Below are 20,402 nucleotides of genomic sequence, written 5' to 3'. Positions count from 1 at the left end.
CTTACTAATGGCTTTTCTGCACTTGGCTTCATCTTCTTGCCATAAATCAAGTTCCAAGTGACAGTAGCTTTTTGCAAAAAAAAATCCCTGGCAACTTTTCAGCCTCTCAATTTGCTCTCCTTGAAAGTTATTTTGCTGCAGGTATAATGAAGAGGATTCCCCAGACAGTGTTCTTCGTTATCTATACAGCAAAAACCCAAATAAATCTCTGTGTGAACATTAAGATAGAAGTTGTCTATACAGATTTGTTTATCTTAGGAGCTAGGCTGATAATGCCATTTAAGACAAGATGATATATTTTATTAAAATAAATTGCAGGCCTAGTGAAAACACGGCAGTGCAACAGCTGAAACAATGGAATATGTGGGAGCTAAAATGAGCTTTTGAGCTTGGTACTAAGCTAGAAGCAATGAATTTCAAATGATTAAATATAAAATGTCCTTTGTAACTGCCACTCATAGCAGTGATCATAAAAAGTTGATTTCTTTACAAGGATATTCACCATAATGAAGAACAGTTCCTAGCCAAGTTAGATGGGATACAAAAATACAGCTGTACTGTTCCAGGACAAATTTCTTGTTGAAAGGCAGGGAATGAGAATATGAATGAGTGCAGAAAGAACAAGACTATTTCATGTTCAGATAAAAATCTTACAGTGATTGAACATAAAAGGAATTGTCAAACTAACACGTTTAGCATTCTCCTTTAAGTGATCTTTTTTAATTGAAGGGAAGGGAAGGGAAGGGAAAATATTTCAGTTGGAAGGGACCTACAATGATCCAACTGCCTGACCACTTCAGGGCTGAACAAAAGTTAAAGTAGGTTGTTAAGGGCATTGTCAAGATGCCTCTTAAGCACTGACAGGCTTGGGGCATTGACCACCTGTCTAGGAAGCCTGTTGCAGTGTTGGATCACCTCTTGGTAAAAAAATGCTTCCAAATGTCCAGTTTAAGCCTCCCCTGGCACAGCTTTGAACCATTCCCACACATCCTATCACAGGATACCAAAGAGAGAAGCTCAGCACCTCCTTCTCTGCTTCCCCTCCTCAGGAAGCTGTAGAGAGCAATGAAGTCACCCCTCAGCCTTCTTTTTTCCAAACTAGACAAAACCAGAGTTCTCAGACACTCCTCATAGGACATAGCTTCCAGCCCCCTCACCATCTTTGTTGCCTTCCTCTTCAAGGACCTTAACATCTGTCTTAAATTGTGAAGCCCAGAACTGCATACAGTACTCAAGGTGAGGCCATACTAATGCTGAATACAGCAGGATCATCACCTCTTTTGCCCAGCTGGTGATGCTGTGTTTGATACAGCCCAGGATGCAGTTTGCCCTCTTGGCTGCCAGGACACACTGCTGACTCCTATTGAGCCTGCTGCCAACCAGCACCCCCAGATTCCAGCCACTCCTCTCACAATTTAGACTTGTGCCTGGCATTACTCCATCCTAGGTGCGGAGTCTGGCATTTTGACTTGTTAAATTTCATGCTATTAATCATTCCCCCATGCTACAACCTTCTGCAAGGCATCTTGTCCCTCAAAATAGTCAACAGCACCTCCCAGTTTGGTATCATCAGCAAACTTGCTAATGGTGCACTCAACTCCTGCATCCAGATTGTTGATAAAAACATTGAACAGAACTGTCCCTAAAATTGGACCCTGAGGAACAGTGCTGGTGATTGGTTGCCAGCCACAGCTAGCCCCATTACTAAAACCCTTTGAACCCTGCTGTTCAGCCAGTTCTTCACCCAGCACACTGTGAACACTCTCATCCCACAGTTGGACAACTTGTCCAGAAGGATGCCGTGAGGGACAGTAATAACCACCTTACTAAAATCCAGAAAAACTACATCCACAGCCTTCCCTTTATCCACTTGGCGGGTGACCTGATCATAGAAAGATATCAAAGTAGGTAAACAGGACCTTCCCTTTGTGAACCCATACTGACTGTGCCTGATGATTCCACCGTTCTTCAAATGCCTTTCAGTAGTACCCAGCATGATCTTCTCCATAATTTTTCCAGGAACTGAGGTTAGATTAACAGGTCTGTAGTTCTCTGGGTTTTCCCGCACACCCTTCTTGTAAATTGGAATAATATTGGCTAGCTTCCAGTCAGCGTGTACCTCCCCAGACTCACAAGACCTTTGGTAGATGATCAGGATGGTTCCTGATGTAAAAATAATAATTCAGATAATAATAGTAATTTGGATAGCACTGTTAAGGCAATATCTCCTTAAATATGTCAATGCTATGAAAGACCACAGTGTCCTAAGCCAAGATTCAGGTGCATTGATGGTCCCAATGAAACTCCTGGCTCTAATCAATGCTTTTTGACTGTATCTGACTGAAAAGCTTCTTGAAATGCTTCCACTTGAAAAATTACTTCATTATTGTGTTATGCTGTTGTCATATTAAGCATGCACTGACACTGTACATCACAAGATGCATTCAATACAAACAAAAGTGCTAAAATGCTACTATTACTATGTAACATTTTACATCACAGTAGATTCTTTGCAGTAGTTTTACAGTAAATCATTTTAATGGAATAATTTAAATCACGGTGCACTTAAGTCACAATTTTGCACAGAAGAAAAAGAAATTCCATTTGCTGCTGAACTAGTGAGTGGTAACTTTATTAATGCATCTTTGCTACAAAGATAAATGGAACAGTAGTAAGTCAACTGCGGAACTTCACGTTAGTTTACAGCAAGCATTGAAATACCTGAAGTGATATACATCATAACAGGATTTTATATCCTGCCTAAGCCTTAGAGTATTCATAAAAGTTTCTCCCTCCCCACAGAGCTACTTAAATCACAGTTCTTTCAACCTCCTACAACACTAATGAAATGAAAACCCCTTTGCTTTGTTGCGTCAATTAAAAGTCATTACTTCAGAATTGTTTTATTACTAGTCCTAATAATCAAAATACTTTTGCTTTGACAAGACCCATTGAATTTCAGCTTCCTTTTAATGTTTTTATGTTTGCAAAAAATATTTTAAATACTTTTGCATATTTTCTTCTTTTTAGTTTTTGCTTTCTATGTCAAATCTTTAAAAACTTAACAATCACAGTAAATGCCATTTTATGACCTATTGCCAGGCTAAGCAAGCTGAAGTATTACATAAGCTTTCTTTGTTTTCTAAATTACTTTTTCAGATATATGTGAAAAAGCATTCTTACTAGGTTTTTTCTATGTTTGAAGATTAGCACTTACTACATTAAAATGGATTTAATTTTACTGTCACTTCAGTACACTAGTGTCAAACATGTCCCACATTTCTGCAAACATTTCTGTCATCCCAGTGGTGCATTTGATAAGACATGAGCATTCACAGAAACCATTAGCCTGGAAAGCTGAAGACAGACCTACTACATGAATGTCTTTTTCTAGTAATTGCCATGTTTTCATTATGCTATATTAGGCACCTCATATGAATATTTGCTGTGATAACAATAAAATTGAAACTATCAAGCTGCTAATACCACTGGGTTCCTTATGGATATGCTGACATTGTCAGGGGTTGAGCAACTAATCATCGTATCACTCCTCAAATGGATAATCTCTGGAGTTACATTACTTTTTTTTAATCAATATGAAATACTGGCATGAAAAAAATCTCTAGAATTCTGCTGTCAAATTTACTTTCATGTTGTGCAGTAATGACAATTACATTACTAATTAAAATTCTAAGAGTTTGTTAAGTGAGTGGACATACAGATGGACAAATTGCATGCAAAATAGAGGCCACAGATTACAACAACAGGAAACACGGCATTTGATTAATTGCATTGGCTTTCATTAAGGCATTGGCTTCAATTGAGACAGGGGTCTTAGGCCACTTAACAACAAAAGCTTGTATAAACTTAAACCCTGATACTGAACCAATAGGACTCTACACAATGCCAAGAGCCTTAAATAAATGCATAATCCCAGGAAAAGTATTGTATTCTAAAAGTTCCTGGTGTAAGAAAAACTGTTTTATTTTTTGTATCAATTAAAACAGACAAATGGCCCACCATTTTGCAAATAGATCAAAAAATAACACAATAAAAATGTGAATGACAGTTTTATTTAAATTGAGTTACCTTACATCAAGGCAGAAACTAAAAAAAGTTAGATTTATTACATATGTACATAGACATGTAGTGCTGCAAAATATGAAAATCATAGCACAGAAGTAAAGGAAGACTATCAGTATTCAGAACAACTAGCAGTTGTATACATAATTAATACTCCACCCTTTCTTGTAAAGATCATTTGTAATGCCATATCTGTGTGCTGCTTATAATCTGGGTCAGTATTTGAGGAACCAGATCAAAATGGTAACCTATTGTATATAGCAGGTCATGACTCTTCAGAGTTAGGGAATTTAATTTTAATTCTATGCTTACATCACCTGACACTGGTTCTGAAGAGGTATTCCTCTTCCCCCTACTAATCCCTTTTTCATTGTTCTCGTTGCCACTTGTTTTTGATGATTCGGGAATGACAGTCTGAGAAAAGGGACTGAATCATCATAGGTATCAATGAGTGGGAAAAAAGTATAAAGCAAACATGTTTTAAAATCGATCTGCTCAGGATGGCTTAGTTTGCATTTTCCAATTGGCCAGCATATAACTCACTCTTGTTATCAAAAACGCCTATAACATTATATGCAGTCATTAGATACTAGAATGGGAATACCCGAATGGGGGTCATGCTAAAATTAGTCATGGAGCTGTTGTCTGAAAGTATTTAACAGGTGTACATTCTTATCCAAAACTGTCCAGTGAAGAATTCTTTCAAGCTAAATAGAACTGCCCTGCTTTTGTCCGGTATTAATTCAATTCCTCTTCTTAGATCACAACAACTGTTGGAGATCTATCTATGAACTACCACCCACATGTTTCTTTTCTTTCATAGATATATAATAAGAACAAATACGATATAGCCTAGCCAGCTTACTGATTTCAAGCCAATGTTTGCTTTAGGATCATCCATTCTGCCCTATAAATTTCAGGCATAAATAATTTTCTACTACTGCTAATGTTTCAAAAACTAAAATTGATCCTATGCACATGTACAAATACGTGAAACAGAACTACATAATTTTACAGCATTGCATGTAAAACAGAAAGTTGGCTGGACGAAATTCAGTGACATATGAAATTCAGTAAGGAACAGAAGGAAGAAAAATAAACCTTTACAAAGACATAATGGTAGCTGGTATTACTAGTTGGCAGCAGGAAAACTTTCTCCATATATGTTCATTGAGCAAATACAACCGAACAATCAATCATGTTAAAAGAATATGCAGGACAACAAAGAGTTGAAAGAAACTTCATCAATAAAAAAAAAATGTTTGTAAGGAAAAAAGTTAGGCCAGATTTCTCAAAAAAATCTGATGACTGCGGATACCTTCTTAAGACATCTTAAAAGGTCTTGTAGGTTGAGCAGCCTACTCTTGATTTTCCAAAGTAACAAATCTCTGAAAGTCTTGACTACAGGAATTTAAATTGACAAAAATTTTGGGATTGCTGTTTCATTCATTTTTTTAAAGTGACTGCTCTACTTTTTAGAAGAAGCTTTCTAATGTGAAGCTTTAGATTTATAATGACTGTAGCAGGTCCGTTATAATAAAATAGTGTGCAAGAAGAGGAAAAATTTGTACATTGAAAGCCAAGAAAAAAAAAAGTTAACCTAACCAATGTAACTGTTTGAGGAGAAAAATATATTTGATAAATTTTGCATCTAAGGACATGAGTGGGAATATAAAAAAGTATTAACTATAAAAAACATGAGATGAGACACTTGCCAGAAACGTTTTGCAATACTTATAGCAGTTATTTTAAATGACTACAAACACAGCTTTTTTAAGAACTATGCAAAAGTCAACAATAGATAACTGTGAAATCAGTAAGATCAAGTGAAGTTGAACTCAATACCCTGCATCATATATTTACAGTAATAGACCCTTTTATGTTTACTGATTGTTACAGAATTTATAAGGTGCAATATTTTCTAAACCATTAGCATTAGTTACTACGTATATGCCTGCACTACTTAAAACACACAGTAACTCCAAAGTCAGCCATGGGAAATGGACCATATATTTCACAAAATTATTCTTTTGTCTCCTGTTCTGCCTGGTGGTTAAATCCCACCACCCCACCTTTATACAGATCAATAATTCATTAAGTATTTCAAATTATACTGCATGGAAGGCAAATGTTCTATTTGCCCAACATACATTCACTTACCCAAAGAAAGTATTGCAAAATAGTTTCTAATGTTACTGCTAAATATTTCTAATGGTGTACTACTTTGTAAGCCATTTCAAGCCGTCTGCATGCCATTCTAAAATTGCCTGTAAAGTGTTTTGTTTTTTTAAGCTTAAATTGTATTGGCTACCTCTTATTTTGTTTCACTATTTCACAAAATCCTTTTGTGTGACTGTCAAGCAGCTGTGTTTTGTTCCTTAATCTTCCTTGCACAGCTCCCCAGGAGAGACTTTACAACATAAGTGGCAAAGTACCATTTTCACAGCAGGAACAACAGTGTTCCTCTTCAAAAAGAGGTATAATAAAAATAGGACTGTAATGAACATGCTAATTCTGGTCACAAGGTGCTACCTACATATAGCATGATCACTGGCAGTTCAGGAAGTTTTGGGGCAAGACACTCCTTTGCCTTTTTAAAAGTCCTCTTATGCAATGTAAGTTTGAGATAAATGTCTTTCTCTTGTATGAAGTTCTCACACAGGTATTTTCTTGCTTTCCTTGTTTCTATTCATTCCACTTTCAAAAGCCTGTTCTACTAGCAGCCCCCTGGCAATAATCACTGTGACTACACAGCAAACAGTTAAGTCAGATAAACACTGGTGTACATCGTTTATACAGCTCCAGCTGGAACACAGCAAATTTCTCCTACTGTGCAGCTAATACCCGGAATATGTACAGTCCTTCCTTCCATTCATCTAGAAATGAGAGACATCCCACAGCACATTTTCCAACATTATAGCTGTGCCACTCCATTTGTCTAATTTCCATGCCCTCAAAGATAGCTGTCCCAGATGATAGATTACTTCAAAATAGTTCCTTCTCATTTCAGTACTACTGGGTACAGTGAAAATACAGAAACGAGCATCTATTATCATTGAATCCATTACTAGCAGCAGAGACCAAAGATGTAGCACCTTGGATTCATCATCACTGTTTTTGGGGCTCTTTGTTTTGTTTTGATTTGTTTTTTTTTTTAAAACAAATGTCCTGCACTTCTGAGAGTCTAATAAAAATCATCTCTCTCAAATATCTCAATCTCAATCTTTGTGTGTATCAATGGACAGGGAAACACTGTGCAGTAAATATTCCACTTTTATGCAGTGACTGTTTGACAATTAAATCAATAAGATTCTAAAAGGCATAAAAAGGAACAACTGCCCTAGGCACTTCCCACAGAAATTTTGCTTTAATTCTTCCATCCTTATATAGTGCCCATGCTACAAAGATGCTATATATCAATATTTTTATAATACACAGTACAATCAACAATAATAGGGAAAATCGTGGGCTGAGAAAACAAACGGCCCTCTGCTTAAATGCCCTGTGTAGTCCCTCTTTACTTCCCAAACAGCAAAGAAAAGTAAGCAAACAGCAGTGCTGGTAGAACATACTTATGTATTCTGCTCTACTGGACCTTCTCCATCCTTGCTTAAAATCTGCACTCTTCTGTGGTGCAGTTATACATTTTCTCAGGGGGTAGTTGAAGCTAAACTTTTTGAGGTCCATGTAGTCTTGGCAGAACTTTTCAAGGAATGATAATAAAAAAAGAAGTAAAATAAAAAGCAGGATTCCTTAAAATTAATGGTATGGAATTGTTGCTGATTCCTCAACTAGAAGGAGGCACCTCATTTTCTCCTTCCTGAACAATTCATATACTTGCATATAACGCCAAAATCCTTGTCCTACAGCCATGAAAAATGTGAGTTATCCACCATTTGCAAGACTGAAAAACAGAGTTAGGTAGCTTTAACAAGAAATGAATGAACAATGAAAGAAAAGATATTACAACTCTGAAGGCTGCATAGTATGGGAAGATTCTACTGATAATTTTTAATTAAAGAATCAAAGCACTGTTCCACTCATGGTTCTCAGCACAAATTTTCAAAACAAAGAGCTCCAAAATAAATAGCATCAGCTCTAGTTGTCTGGAAGGAGACTTCCAGACTTCTCCTTACAAGCTCTGTTTCCTTTGAAATTCAGCATTTTCATGTGGGTGAAACTATCCTAGAAAGTCTCCATCTCCTTTATATATAGCAAATCAAAAGCAGTTTCCATTTATCTCAAACATTCACTCTTGGTCCAGACTGTGACGATATTCAGCCTAGCAAGTAAAAGTTTAGCCTGGAACATTTCCCAATTTACTCTGGTAACAGAAAAAAAGACCCAATACTTTGTCTGTGCTAATGCCTTGAAATGTTATTGTCTGTAGCTGCCTTTTCTGCTCTTTTTCCTACTCACCTTGTGAAGTTTCAACACCCAGAAAAACTTCATTTATATTCATAGCTCTTAGAGACCCAAGTACTACAGATTGGTCATAGTGTCAGAACCCAACCAAACAGGATAAAACCTGTAGTGCATAAAACTACTGTCACTCTGTACTGCCACAGACAGAAAAACCGACAAGTTTGACTGTAAAAATATGGATATGATGGCAAAAATGTTGCTGTACCAATGATTTGTAGCAGTTAAACTGGATTTAGTGAAAGAAACAGAAATTAATATAGGCAGATATTTCAACTCATGGGAACACCCCGATTTCACCAGCATGCCATATTAGGGTCGCAGTTCTTGTGGGTTGAATTGTGAGTAAATTCTGACTTACTCACCAGGGTGCCCTCTTGCAAAAGGCAAAAATATCAAGTTGGCTCTGTGAAACCACCATTACGGAAAGATTTGAAAAACATATGAAAGTTATGTGTGTATCTTCTGGAATCCAGAATCACATACATGTCCCAGGGATGACTAAAGCTTAAGTAGACCACAGATCCAACTCACTCCACTCTGTTTTGCATTTGGTTATGTCTGTTAATTCCTGCTCATATCTATGATAGATTTTTATTCCTAGAGCAGCTACGAGAGGCACAGAGGGACTCTTTCTCGCAAAGGCATAATCAAATGGAGTGTTTTCCACAAGGCTACTATTGCAGGCTGTACAAGATGAAGATTCGTGTAAGTTTGCAAAGAAATTTATAATGGAATTACTTATCTTCCAGGCTAATGCACCCAGCACTGAATTATCGTTTGTCTTGGAAAGCAATACAGCAAGTCACTGTACTTATAGCACTTCAAAATTTTAACCCTGCCAAAATTTTCTTACAATGCCCTGTTACTCTGTGTGGTCCTTGCTTTTTCTGATGTTACCTCTTTATCTAAATTTATAGTCCCAGTATGTACATGAGTTCTCCTATGTTTCTGTTTCAGATTAAATTCCTGGGACCAAAGTATATTGCAGCAGTTGCAAAAGCTATATGTATTATCACTGGAAACAACACACAATCTTTCATATTTCATATTATTAATTAGATAATTTTTAACTAAAATTTAAAATTTAAATTTATTTAAGTTTTAACTTCATAACTAATAATGTACTTTTTTTATTCATCAGGAATTTGCATATACATATCATTATGCATGGGTTTTAAAATAGGATCTGATGCTAGTGTTGTCTGAAGTAGCACTGAGTTATTGCAGTAAGAAATAGGTAGCAGAGCCATATATGCCTTACAAGAAATTCATTAAATAATCAATAGGACAAGCAAAGAAACAGGTTGCATTTTACAGTCAGTCAGTTTTGACATTCAGACAACTCTTTTGCCTTTTACAACTGGTATGGCCCTTGGTAGAGAGATGAGGGCTGTTGCTTCTTCTCTAGAAACCCCAAAATGAGAACTTTCGTTGGTTTGGAACAGTATCTGTCGAAATACATGCGTGCACATTTCAAGACCAGAGAGTCTTGGAAATGCATTTCAAGAAACTCTAAAAACAAAGAATACTTCTTCCACCTGAGTTTTCGAGTTTTCATATTGTTTTTTGCTTTTTCTCCCCTTCCTCCCTTTTCACATCTCCCTTTTGTTTACAAAACTTTTAATGCAGTATGGAAATGTCATGTTCTGTTCTTTGTCAACAAGGTGGAAGCTGTGCATAAAAAGTGCTTCTATCAGTAAATAAAGGGAAAACCTAATCATGGGGGGTTAAGAACAGATTCGTGGTGCTGTTTAAACATGAACCTAACTATCAGTCTTCCCATTTTCATTGACTAGGCTGGGAAGAATTTGTAAAAGATAACAGAAGGAACATTAAAGATAAGAATTTAATTGCTAGTTTACAACAGACTATGGTGTATGCACTACCTGTTATTATTTGTTATAGATGTATGTTCTTAGTGTTACTATTTGTTATATATGTACATAGTTTTGCTAGTTGACTCCAACTGTAATGCCAGAACTGTCCATACTGATTAAAATAGCTAATAGAAGTATAGAAATGAATGTTTTATTTTTCTTTTTTTTAAATAAAAATACAACTTCAGAGAAAAATAAGCGGAAAGAAAGCTCGTCACCTTACATTTGTTGGGATAGATGGATTTTAAAAAAAAAATTTTTAAATCATACATTTTACAAATTTTCTTCCAAATTCTGTAAAGCTGACTAATCATCTTCAATTCCTAAAAACAAGCCCCTAGCAGTTAATTCTGCAAATGAAGTTATGTCATGTAATATCACAATACAAAACAGTAATCTTCAGTCATAAAAGCAACCCTGAAAACTGAAAAGTGTGATATTTTGTGAAGTGTTTCCATTCATCTCCAGGTGACAGAATGAAGCATTCAGGTCATTTGACTACTAGTATTTACTCCTCTGAGTATTATCGATACAGTAGACTTGTCAGTACATTCATATCCTCACCCCTCAAGGATAGTTGAAAAAATTGATTTTTTCCTTTACTGTCTTCAAAAACTTCTTGCTGAAGTAAGAATGGAATTCAGGTGACATATATTTGAAATGGAAGAAGACCTTCCCTTTTTAAGGTGTTATATCTTGGGGGGAAAATCTTGTAGCAGTTTAACCTAATCTGAAAACCATTTATGCAGCTTTTCAAGGTCACTGTTAATTGGGCAAATTTCTGTGTAAATGCTGATCACACAAAGCTAAGCTACCCAGCACAGCACTAAAATGTAAATCAAATGCATTCAGAAAGTGTTTTTTTACGAATAATTAATATAATAACCTGTTGTGCACAGCACTCCCGTTTCACTTGCTTTTTTTTCACTCTAATCTGTCATACCACGCATATTCACGTTACCATTTTGTGGTCAAAAACCAGAAACAGGACATTCAAGTATTATGTGAAAAAGTTTGTATTTGCCAGCATCAGTACTATACTAATGCCCATTTGAAAAGAACTATACTTAACTTTCCCAGAGAGAAACCTCTCTTTTACAACAACATGCACTTTTAAGTTCCATAAAGTAAATTAGATATGTTTAGAAAAACCTACCACGTAGAACAGTGAGTCTTGTGGACACACTTATTTCGCCAACACTGTTGGAAGCCACACATTCATAAATAGCTTCATCTCGTGGCGTGCGCAGTGGTTGTATTCTGAGAACTGATCCAGATCCATCATCAAACTCTATTACCTGTAGAAGGAAACAAAAGCTGTCACAGATGTTGTTACAAATGCCTGTCCTTCAGTTAATCTGTTCATGAACACTGACCTGTTGATATCCGTGTTAACAAAGCCAGGTTCGTTTTTCAAATACATGTATCAGGACAAATTCCACACAGATGGGAAAATGTTTAAGTGCCTTGTGACATGCATTGCTGTTCAGTGAGTATTTGATGGCTGCTCTAAGATAGTTTCAAGAAAAGACAGGATCAAAAACAAGCAACCAAAAAAAACCCCAGCTAACGAGGGCTGTAAGAAAGGGTTCTGTAACTTAATGCTCTGTTATCCTGAAGTTAACCACCAATCTCTCTTCATTCTCTTAGCTTAAGTACTCTACCTTCAAATGCCAGTTACATTCATTTTAATTGCTGCAGACTACATACCCACTCTGCTCAGAGTGCAGTTCACTCATCCATTTATCTCCAAAGTGAAAAAGGGTCAGCGATTTCTGAACAAGATAGGACTACTCAATTTAGCTATGCATTTATCCCACAGAACTTAAGTAAATTTATCCAACAATGTATTAGAAAACATGCGACCAGTTAAGAGACTAAATAATAAGGCTAAGCTTTGTTTAGTTTTTAAATTGCAGTATGTACACAAGAAATACTAATTTTCATACAAGAAAGAATTAATTGAATACTCTTATTTCCTTCTTGTTCTGCTGTCAGAATCACATCAGATATTGGTGAGTACTGCAGTACTCCAGGCATTGATAAGCCTTCTTAATAATTAAGTAACAATATTAATCTATATAATCTACATTAAAAAAATTATTTGTCAATAATATATGTTTGTACTACCACTAGGTAAATGGTACTTATCAAGAAAGGAGAGCCACAATTATTTTTTTTTTACAAAATAATTAATGTTTGGCCCTAATCTATATACATATGCACAAAACAGTTTACATATATGCCTATTTGCACATATGTTTGTGTCTGTATGTCCAAATTACACACAAGTGATCTACTAGATCTCTATTCTTGTTGAGAGTAAGGCAGAAATAAAGTACAGAGTTGGGAACTATGGTTATATGCCCATTATCTTTATATTTTCACTGTAGGAATTGCTTGGTTTCTTCTTAGTTTCCTTTCCAGGGACAGGGGATCTCTGAGTGGAAATCAGATAAAAACCTGGATTTTTTTCTGAGAAGAAATTGGTTTGATAGCCCACAGGCTGCATCACTTTTCCCTATTCTTTAAGTAAAGCTGTTGTCCTAAACAAACCTAGAAAACACATAAGCTCCATCTGATCTTAGCACAAACAAAAGAATGACTAGAGTTCTTGAAAAATTTACATTTATGAGGGGAAGGAATATTTCATAATCTTAAAGAAGACAGTAATGATTTGTAGATAAAAAATGAAAACACAGGATCTGAATAATGACAATCATTACACTTTAAAAGAATAATTGTTATTATTTGAATCTGAATGCTGAATAATCCTTGCTGGATGACCAATAAAAACAATTGCAGCAGACTGGGTTAGGCAAACACTGCAGAGATTAAGCTTCAAGTCTGGTATCTCCAAAACATGTATCATAAATGGATTTGCTTTTCCTGTTATGAGTTCTCCCCTTTCATGCACATCACAGATAGTTAATTCCTCCCAATTCCCATCTAACTTATGAGATTTAAAAAGAAAAATCATGGATTTTTTAATAAAATTAGCCTCATGCCACAGGGTAGAATGGTGCAATTTTTTAAACTTGTCTTTTTCCTCTTCTCTGTTTCTTTTTAAGTTCCTCTGCGAAAGACTTCTTAACAATGTAAAGTAGATTTTTCTAATTCATATTATTTGAAAAGTAGATTTTTCTAATTCATATTATTTGAATTGATTTGAAGCAAGAGGAGAAAAAAAGCATCCTCCTGTATCATGTTCATTCATAGTACATACTTGCAATATAAATAAAGGATGAAAGATGAATAGCAAAGTCCCACAAGGTCTTATTGTACTCATTAATTTCAGAAACAACTTATAGCGCTCACTCCTGTTCTCACTCAGTTGTGATAATTAGCCTGTGAGCAAAAAGATTCCACATTCAATGATAATAATCTTGAAATATATAAACAGGCCACTGTCAAGAGAGAGGAAATAAACTATTTGTTCCCTCTTGACAGATAAGACAACTGCTATTTACATCAAGTTCTATCAAAAAAGTTCCAGTTCCACAAAAGAAATAAAAAAATAATAGCAAGGCTCATGAAACACTATAGAAGGCTGTCCAAGTTTATTGGAGGGAAAAAAACAAAATAACCCCCATCATCCCTGGGAAAGCATGTGAATTAAATTAGATGGCCCACTGAAGTTCTTTTCAGCTGCCTTTACAAGGCTTCTACGAAGACAGGTGCCCAGGTAAAACATTTTCCTGTCTTTTATTGCTAACTAATCAAACTCAGAGAAATATAGAAAATATTAATGTGAAAGAAGAGGAAAAGAATCCCAACTAATTATTGTCTTATTGGTGCAGTTGACAATCTCAGATGTTTCTTGTTTCCCAAATGTTCCATGTGTCTTTTCTGAATCTCATTTCTACTGTTGTTCTGTTCTTATTTAAAGATACTATGGTATGAATTAATGGCCTTAATTAATTTCCTTCCTGCCCTTTGGACAGGAAGGAAAGCTGCTAAAAATATTGATGAGCTCTGCACACTTTATAACTACTCTGTTCATGGTTATAATAAAAATTATAAAGTACTTGATAAGTGTTTTCTATTTCTTTGAAATACACTCCATCTCACTTGGCTATACAGATTATTCAAGTGTCCACTAAAGGCATTTTTAAAAAATTTTAAATTAATTTTTTTATAGTTCCATTCAAGTATTTTTTATGGAAACAAAACTGTTTTATTTTTGCTTATTCTCCCTGAAAACAGGTACATAGGTACATAGAAAGCAATATATGAAGCAAATAAACCACAATATATTGCAAAATAAAAATGAATCAACACAGTAAACATGTCTATGCCCAATCTTTCACTGTTTAGAACTCACCTCAACTGAATATTCTATGACCAGAAGGGAATAAATTGTGTAGAGTTAAAGTTTCTATGTTAATTCCACTAACCAGTAACAGCTCTGCATATGCTCTCGTGAAGTGCAAACAGTTCTTGGCACTAGGATGTCACATTCAAATTCAAGCTTCTATTTCTCAGATTGCAGTAAATATACGAGCAACCAATTATATTGGTTAATGAAGAAGTTCCAATGCCTTTAAGTATTTTTTGAACAAAAAAGGAATAAAAAAAAGTGGTTTATACAAGAAATGCAATTCTTTTCTGCTGACGTAGATCTAACCTGAAAGCAATTGCTTTGGCAAGCAATCTTCCCAAATACTACTAAAAATTAACTCAGATGACTTCAATATTCAGCCAACTTTTAACAGGTATATCTTAGATCATTCACTTATAAAATGCATGTCACAACTGTTTTATCTACAAATTAGTCACCTTACAAACAGCTGATTTCTTAATGGAGAAGTCTCTTCTTCACCACTGAAAACAGTGAAGAGACTCAGTGAAAATTATACATTCTTACTGCCAGTTTTGGTATCCATTCTACAAGCCTTCCCCCATTTTCTGAGTTTTTTCTTCATGTTAAAGGTCAATCCATATTTGATATTAATTGTTCCTGCCACTAAAAGAGGGAGCAATATTTTTTGCCTTATTTCCTCCCAATAAGCAGTATCCTTTGAACAGATTATCTTTACTGTTTCCTTTAATTGAAGGCTAAGGAGAGAGAGGAAACAGCTCTTTCTAAAAAGCCTTTTCCTAGGTTACTGTTAAGAAAAGAATCAAAAGCAAACAAGTTTTACATTTCCTCTTCAGCAGCAGGAACTACAATGTCCCTTTCATCTCTCCCTGCAACAGTGGTAAGCAATTGTGGCAGCAGCAGTTGTGGCAGCCTAGGTCTGTTTGATGCAACCTGTCACAAAAGGAGGTGGCTTGCTCTCTGGAGGCAGCAATCACTGCTCAAGTAATTTTCTCCCATCTTTCATGGAAAAGATAGCAGTCTGAACAGAAGCATGTCAAGGGTCCCCAGATAGATCATGATAGTTTAGAAAGCAGTTCTCTCTTTAACAGTGCTATGCATAACCAGTTTGCAAAATAAAAACTTCAAGAGACTGCTCCCACTAAACTATCCCCAATAGTTTTGCCTAATCACTGATAATAAAGCACACATCTTGGGTTTGGAAGTGAAGTTGAATTAATGTTTTTCAGAGGAACAGAACAATGGACCTAATACCTCAAATCTCTGATTGCTGACTTTCTTTCCCTTTTTGTTCCAGACAATTTTAGGTCTTGGATCTCCTGTGGCTTGACAGATGAATGAGGCGACTCCTCCAGAAACCCCTGTCTGGTCAACGGGAGTTCTTGTAAACTTTGGTGGTGCTGAAACAAACAAACAAAAAAACAGAATTAGTCTAAGTAGTAAACACAAACAAATAAGCCATGTCAAGATTTCAAAATGAAAAAAGAAGGAAATGTTTTGTTTCTTGAGTGACAGTATTCACCTGCGAGAGAAAAGCATTAAAAAAAATAACTAAAAGGTCAGGAAAGTACTTAGAGATTTTACTAGTGAAATTGATATTAAAACAGAAATGTGATAGCATCAGAATAGCAAGATCACACATTATTTTTTATCACCATTATAAATAAAAAATCCAATTTGTCTTCTGTTGCAAAATGAGCTCATCAATCAGCTGTAATAAGATCATGATTCACGACTTGATGTTATGATCACAGGATGTCATGAAAACAGGATTCCCACCTTTGAGCCATTAAAATCAGTGACATTTAGAAGAAAGCATTTGTAAGCTTGCAGTGGTGGAGGTAAATGACTATGTATTAAGAGTTCATGCAGAAAGGACTGTAACAGAAGAGAGATTTATGCTTGGGCACAGTTTCACGTATAGCTCCTGGTCACTCCCAAATTATCCTACTCTGTCAGAAAGAAGAAGTGAAAAAAGATCTAACTATTGTAACAGAAGAAGAGAGAGAAATGGAGAAATTTTTAAAAGTAGGAAAAGGCATTTCAATTGATTATTCTCTTTCCTTCTATTTCTGTTAAAACAGAACGAAAATTAATCTATCAGCCTCGTGGTAAACAAAACTTTTGAACTTATACCAACACAAGACATTACTTCTAAAGACTTAATAGGAAAATCTGTGAAATTATGTCTATCACCAGTACAGAAATGTTGAAGAATTCCTGTAAATATTCACATTTTTCTCTTTCTCAGCTGAAAAATTTTTACAGATCAAATACACTTTAAGATGCTGCTTTGAATGATATGAAGTGAATACTTAGGGCCAATAAATGATAAAAAATCCAGGTGTTTGATATACCATCTTTCTCAGTTTTAATTGTTATATGTAGGTTCCTTATAGCAGCTGCTGCAATTAATTTTTGCTCTCATCTTCAACTTTCAGCAGTCAGCTCCTTTCTGCTCTTAACCTCTTCACTCTTCTTCACCTTCCTCTCTTAGTTCTGACAGTTATGTACCTGTACTATACTAGTTTTTATTTCTAAGTAGCTGTTCTACACTTCTATTGTCTAACCCCTTATTCTGCTGAACTGGTATTTCCACAGGCAATACTTCTTGTCAGCTTGTTTATTTAATTGCCAGAAATCCAGCAGATTACAAGTATGCATGTATGCAACACTGGAAGAAATCCTGAAATAACTTAAAATGCCAAGAAAATATGATGTGGCCATTATTATAAAAGAAACTCAATATGTTGTTGTTATGTTGCCACATTAAATATGAGAGTATGCAGATTGTCCTCAGTTTATGAAATGAAGAGTATTTTTACCCTACTCCTAACGTGCAACATACCAGTAACAAAGATAATTTTCAAAAAATGCAGTAAAAATATAATGTTCCTGAAAATTGGCATGTTTTTTTCTTTAATAGAGATGTCAGGCAAAATTGTTATTGCTCAACTTCTCAGAGTACTCAAGGATCCTCGAACACCTCTGTGCTAGTTTTGTCTGTTGAACATGTACCTGAAACCTGCTGTCAAGGGGAACTTCTGAAAGAACTTCTCTGATGCCAAAAAATTGCCAAAGCATGGCAAATAAAACACAGAGTAAAGAAACTAAAAATCCTTTCCCAAGTTACAGGCTTTATACTTGGACCACAGAAAAGACAGAAATGTATTCTGATGAAGAGCATCTGGGTTTCACCACAACTGGTAGCTTTGAATCCTTCTCTATGCCTGTATTAACTCAGCACTCTGACATGACTGAATGTGATACGCTGATACTCTGTGGCACAAGTTGCGATTGTGTGCCATCAAGTGAAAAATGATGCACTGCCATTCTCTTTTTATTCTTTTTGACATTTTGTGAATTCAGTGTTGAACTGCAAACAAACAAAAGAAAAACACTGCGTGGGCAAGTCCACCAGCACAGAGTAACTATGTATAGTTGCTCACAGGCAGCTTTTAAATTCTAAATTTATGCCTCATTCATACATTCATTGACTGCCCAAGTGATAATTTCAAGATCAATAAAGTAACTCACTTCCTTAGAGGCAAGGTGTGTTTTGGAAAATTTGCCAATTTTGCCATGCATTACAAGGGTCAAGGAGGTAAAGCAACTCAATTTAAGAGCCATGCTGTGCCTTCATTCCCGCAACACCTCACTTAAGCGTCTTGGGACCAGGAGAAGTGCAGATTTTAAAACAAAAAGAAAAACAAAAAAGCAACGAAAAATCATAAGCAAAGCCAGTGTTGAATTATGTTAAATTAGCTCTGACCCCCCCCCAAAAAACAACTAACCAACCAACCAAAAAAACCCACCCACCATATTCTATTATTAGGTTTTATGTCACTGCCGGTCACCATGATATCTATGGTTGGCATGTTTTTACTAATATGCAATATATTCATAGAATCATAGAATTGCCTAGGTTGGAAGGGACCAACTAGATCGTCTAGTCCAACCATCAACCCAACTCTGACAAAAACCATCACTAAACCGTATCTCCAAGCACTGTGTCTACCCGTCTTTTAAATACCTCCCGGGATGGTGCCTCAACCACTTCCCTGGGCAGCCTGTTCCAGTGATTAATAACCCTTTCAGTGTAAAAAAATTTCCTAATATCCAGTCTAAAGCTCCCCTGGTGCAACTTGAGGCCATTTCTTCTTGTCCTTTTTAATGATAACAATAACTAAAAAAAGATAAATAAAGAAGAATGCCTTCCCTTTGTTTCAGACACTCAAGGATAAATTCTCCATTACTGCAGTTCAGGTAAATGCAAGAGAACTTGCACTAATTTACACCATAGGAAGAAATAAAAAAGAGCCCCTTCATCTCCAACACTGTGCAAATTGCAAAGCTGTTTATCAAACAGTGCTCATAGCTATAGATATGAAACTTAACTGCTGTTAGAGGTAAAACAAGTTTTCTGACAATTTCTTCATCTAGGATTGGGCCAAACCTGGTAAAGTACTATAACTGCTATGACTCCTTCTGAAAATTGCTTACTAGCTTCTGCAGAGCTGTATCTACACAGTTGAGTTGCAGAAATAGGGTTGAACACTTAACATGGCTATCGTAGCTCCATGAAGAACAGTATTTTTCCAGTCCTATGTGAATTTTTGCTGGGCCGACAATTAGTAAAGCTGTTGCTTGTTAACTAACAACACTTGCTACGAAGCATTAGCGGTGAAAGACTTGCACAGTTGTTGCATAATTTGTAGACATTTTTCAAGAAAAGCATAGTTTTAAGGTTGTATGTAAAGACTACATTCTTATATGTAAGGACTGATATTATCTACATCAATTAAAAAGCTTCACATGCCAGCATAGAAAGGAACCATGGTTACGTTTGTGTTTCACTTAGACCATAATCTAGCTGAAAAAATAAGGTATGTGGCTGGTCAAAGTCTGCTTTTGCCTAAGTGGGTAGTTCCTGTAAAAAAACATTACCACAACTCTTCTCCAGTGCCTAATCTTGAAAGTAAGGCAGTTATCTTTGAGGTATCATATGACATCGGAGCAGGTAAATTATTATTAGAACACAGATAATTTTATCTGAAACAGTAAACTCATAGTAGTCTTCTACACTTCAGACATTTTACCATGCATACAATGCCCCTTTTCAGCAGTTCATCTTTAAACCCACAAAATTGAATTTAATTTGTCAAACCAGTTAAATTCTCTGCTTCAGGCTCAATAGCTGCACCAGAAGGATAATAATGTCGCATGTTTAATAGGTGTTGTGAGGATAAACACAGTTATGGTCAAGAGACGCTCAGACTGTGGTGATAGTAGCCAGCCAGCCATGGAGAAGATAAGTATTATGCAATCCATCTTTTCATTATTCAATAAATATGTTCACCTTGTCACATAGAAAGAGACCATCATCAGTGTAAGGGTATGTGAAATCATAACCCAACAGAACCAAAAATGAAAAGTAGTATTTGTTGCCTTTATCTTTATAAAGGTTGTTAATTAAGGTTTGACACAAATTATCTCCACAATTAATGTTGTCAGTTTCTTGACATTGATTCTGACCTAAGCCGCTAGGCACTCTGGTAGCAAACACAACTACACTGCACACACAGTTGTGCCTATTAACATGAAGGCAATTTTGATTGAGAACTGACAACTATTTTCAATCTCCCTTAACAACAGCAGTGCAGAATCCAACAAAAACTCTCTGCACCACACTTCAT

At 35.8% G+C, this 20,402-nt stretch overlaps 1 protein-coding gene across 50 annotated transcripts in view; it reads right to left on the bottom strand.

Annotated features, from left to right (window-relative positions):
• PTPRD (protein tyrosine phosphatase receptor type D) overlaps positions 1-20,402 on the bottom strand; it is a 1,281,778-nt gene that overhangs the window by 206,090 nt on the left and 1,055,286 nt on the right. For all 50 annotated transcript variants that reach the window (XM_063321198.1, XM_063321199.1, XM_063321203.1 and 47 more), the window contains 2 exons: positions 15,961-16,106; positions 11,542-11,683 (listed from right to left, as the gene is read on the bottom strand). In XM_063321198.1, the coding sequence (XP_063177268.1) occupies positions 11,542-11,683; positions 15,961-16,106 (288 nt within the window). The remainder of the gene's footprint in view (positions 1-11,541; positions 11,684-15,960; positions 16,107-20,402) is intronic.

This window comes from Chroicocephalus ridibundus, chromosome Z, assembly GCF_963924245.1.
Source record: "Chroicocephalus ridibundus chromosome Z, bChrRid1.1, whole genome shotgun sequence".
In the NCBI taxonomy this organism is placed as follows: domain Eukaryota; kingdom Metazoa; phylum Chordata; class Aves; order Charadriiformes; family Laridae; genus Chroicocephalus; species Chroicocephalus ridibundus.
Note: the sequence above shows the minus strand (reverse complement) of the source record. Positions and strands in the feature narration are given on the sequence as shown.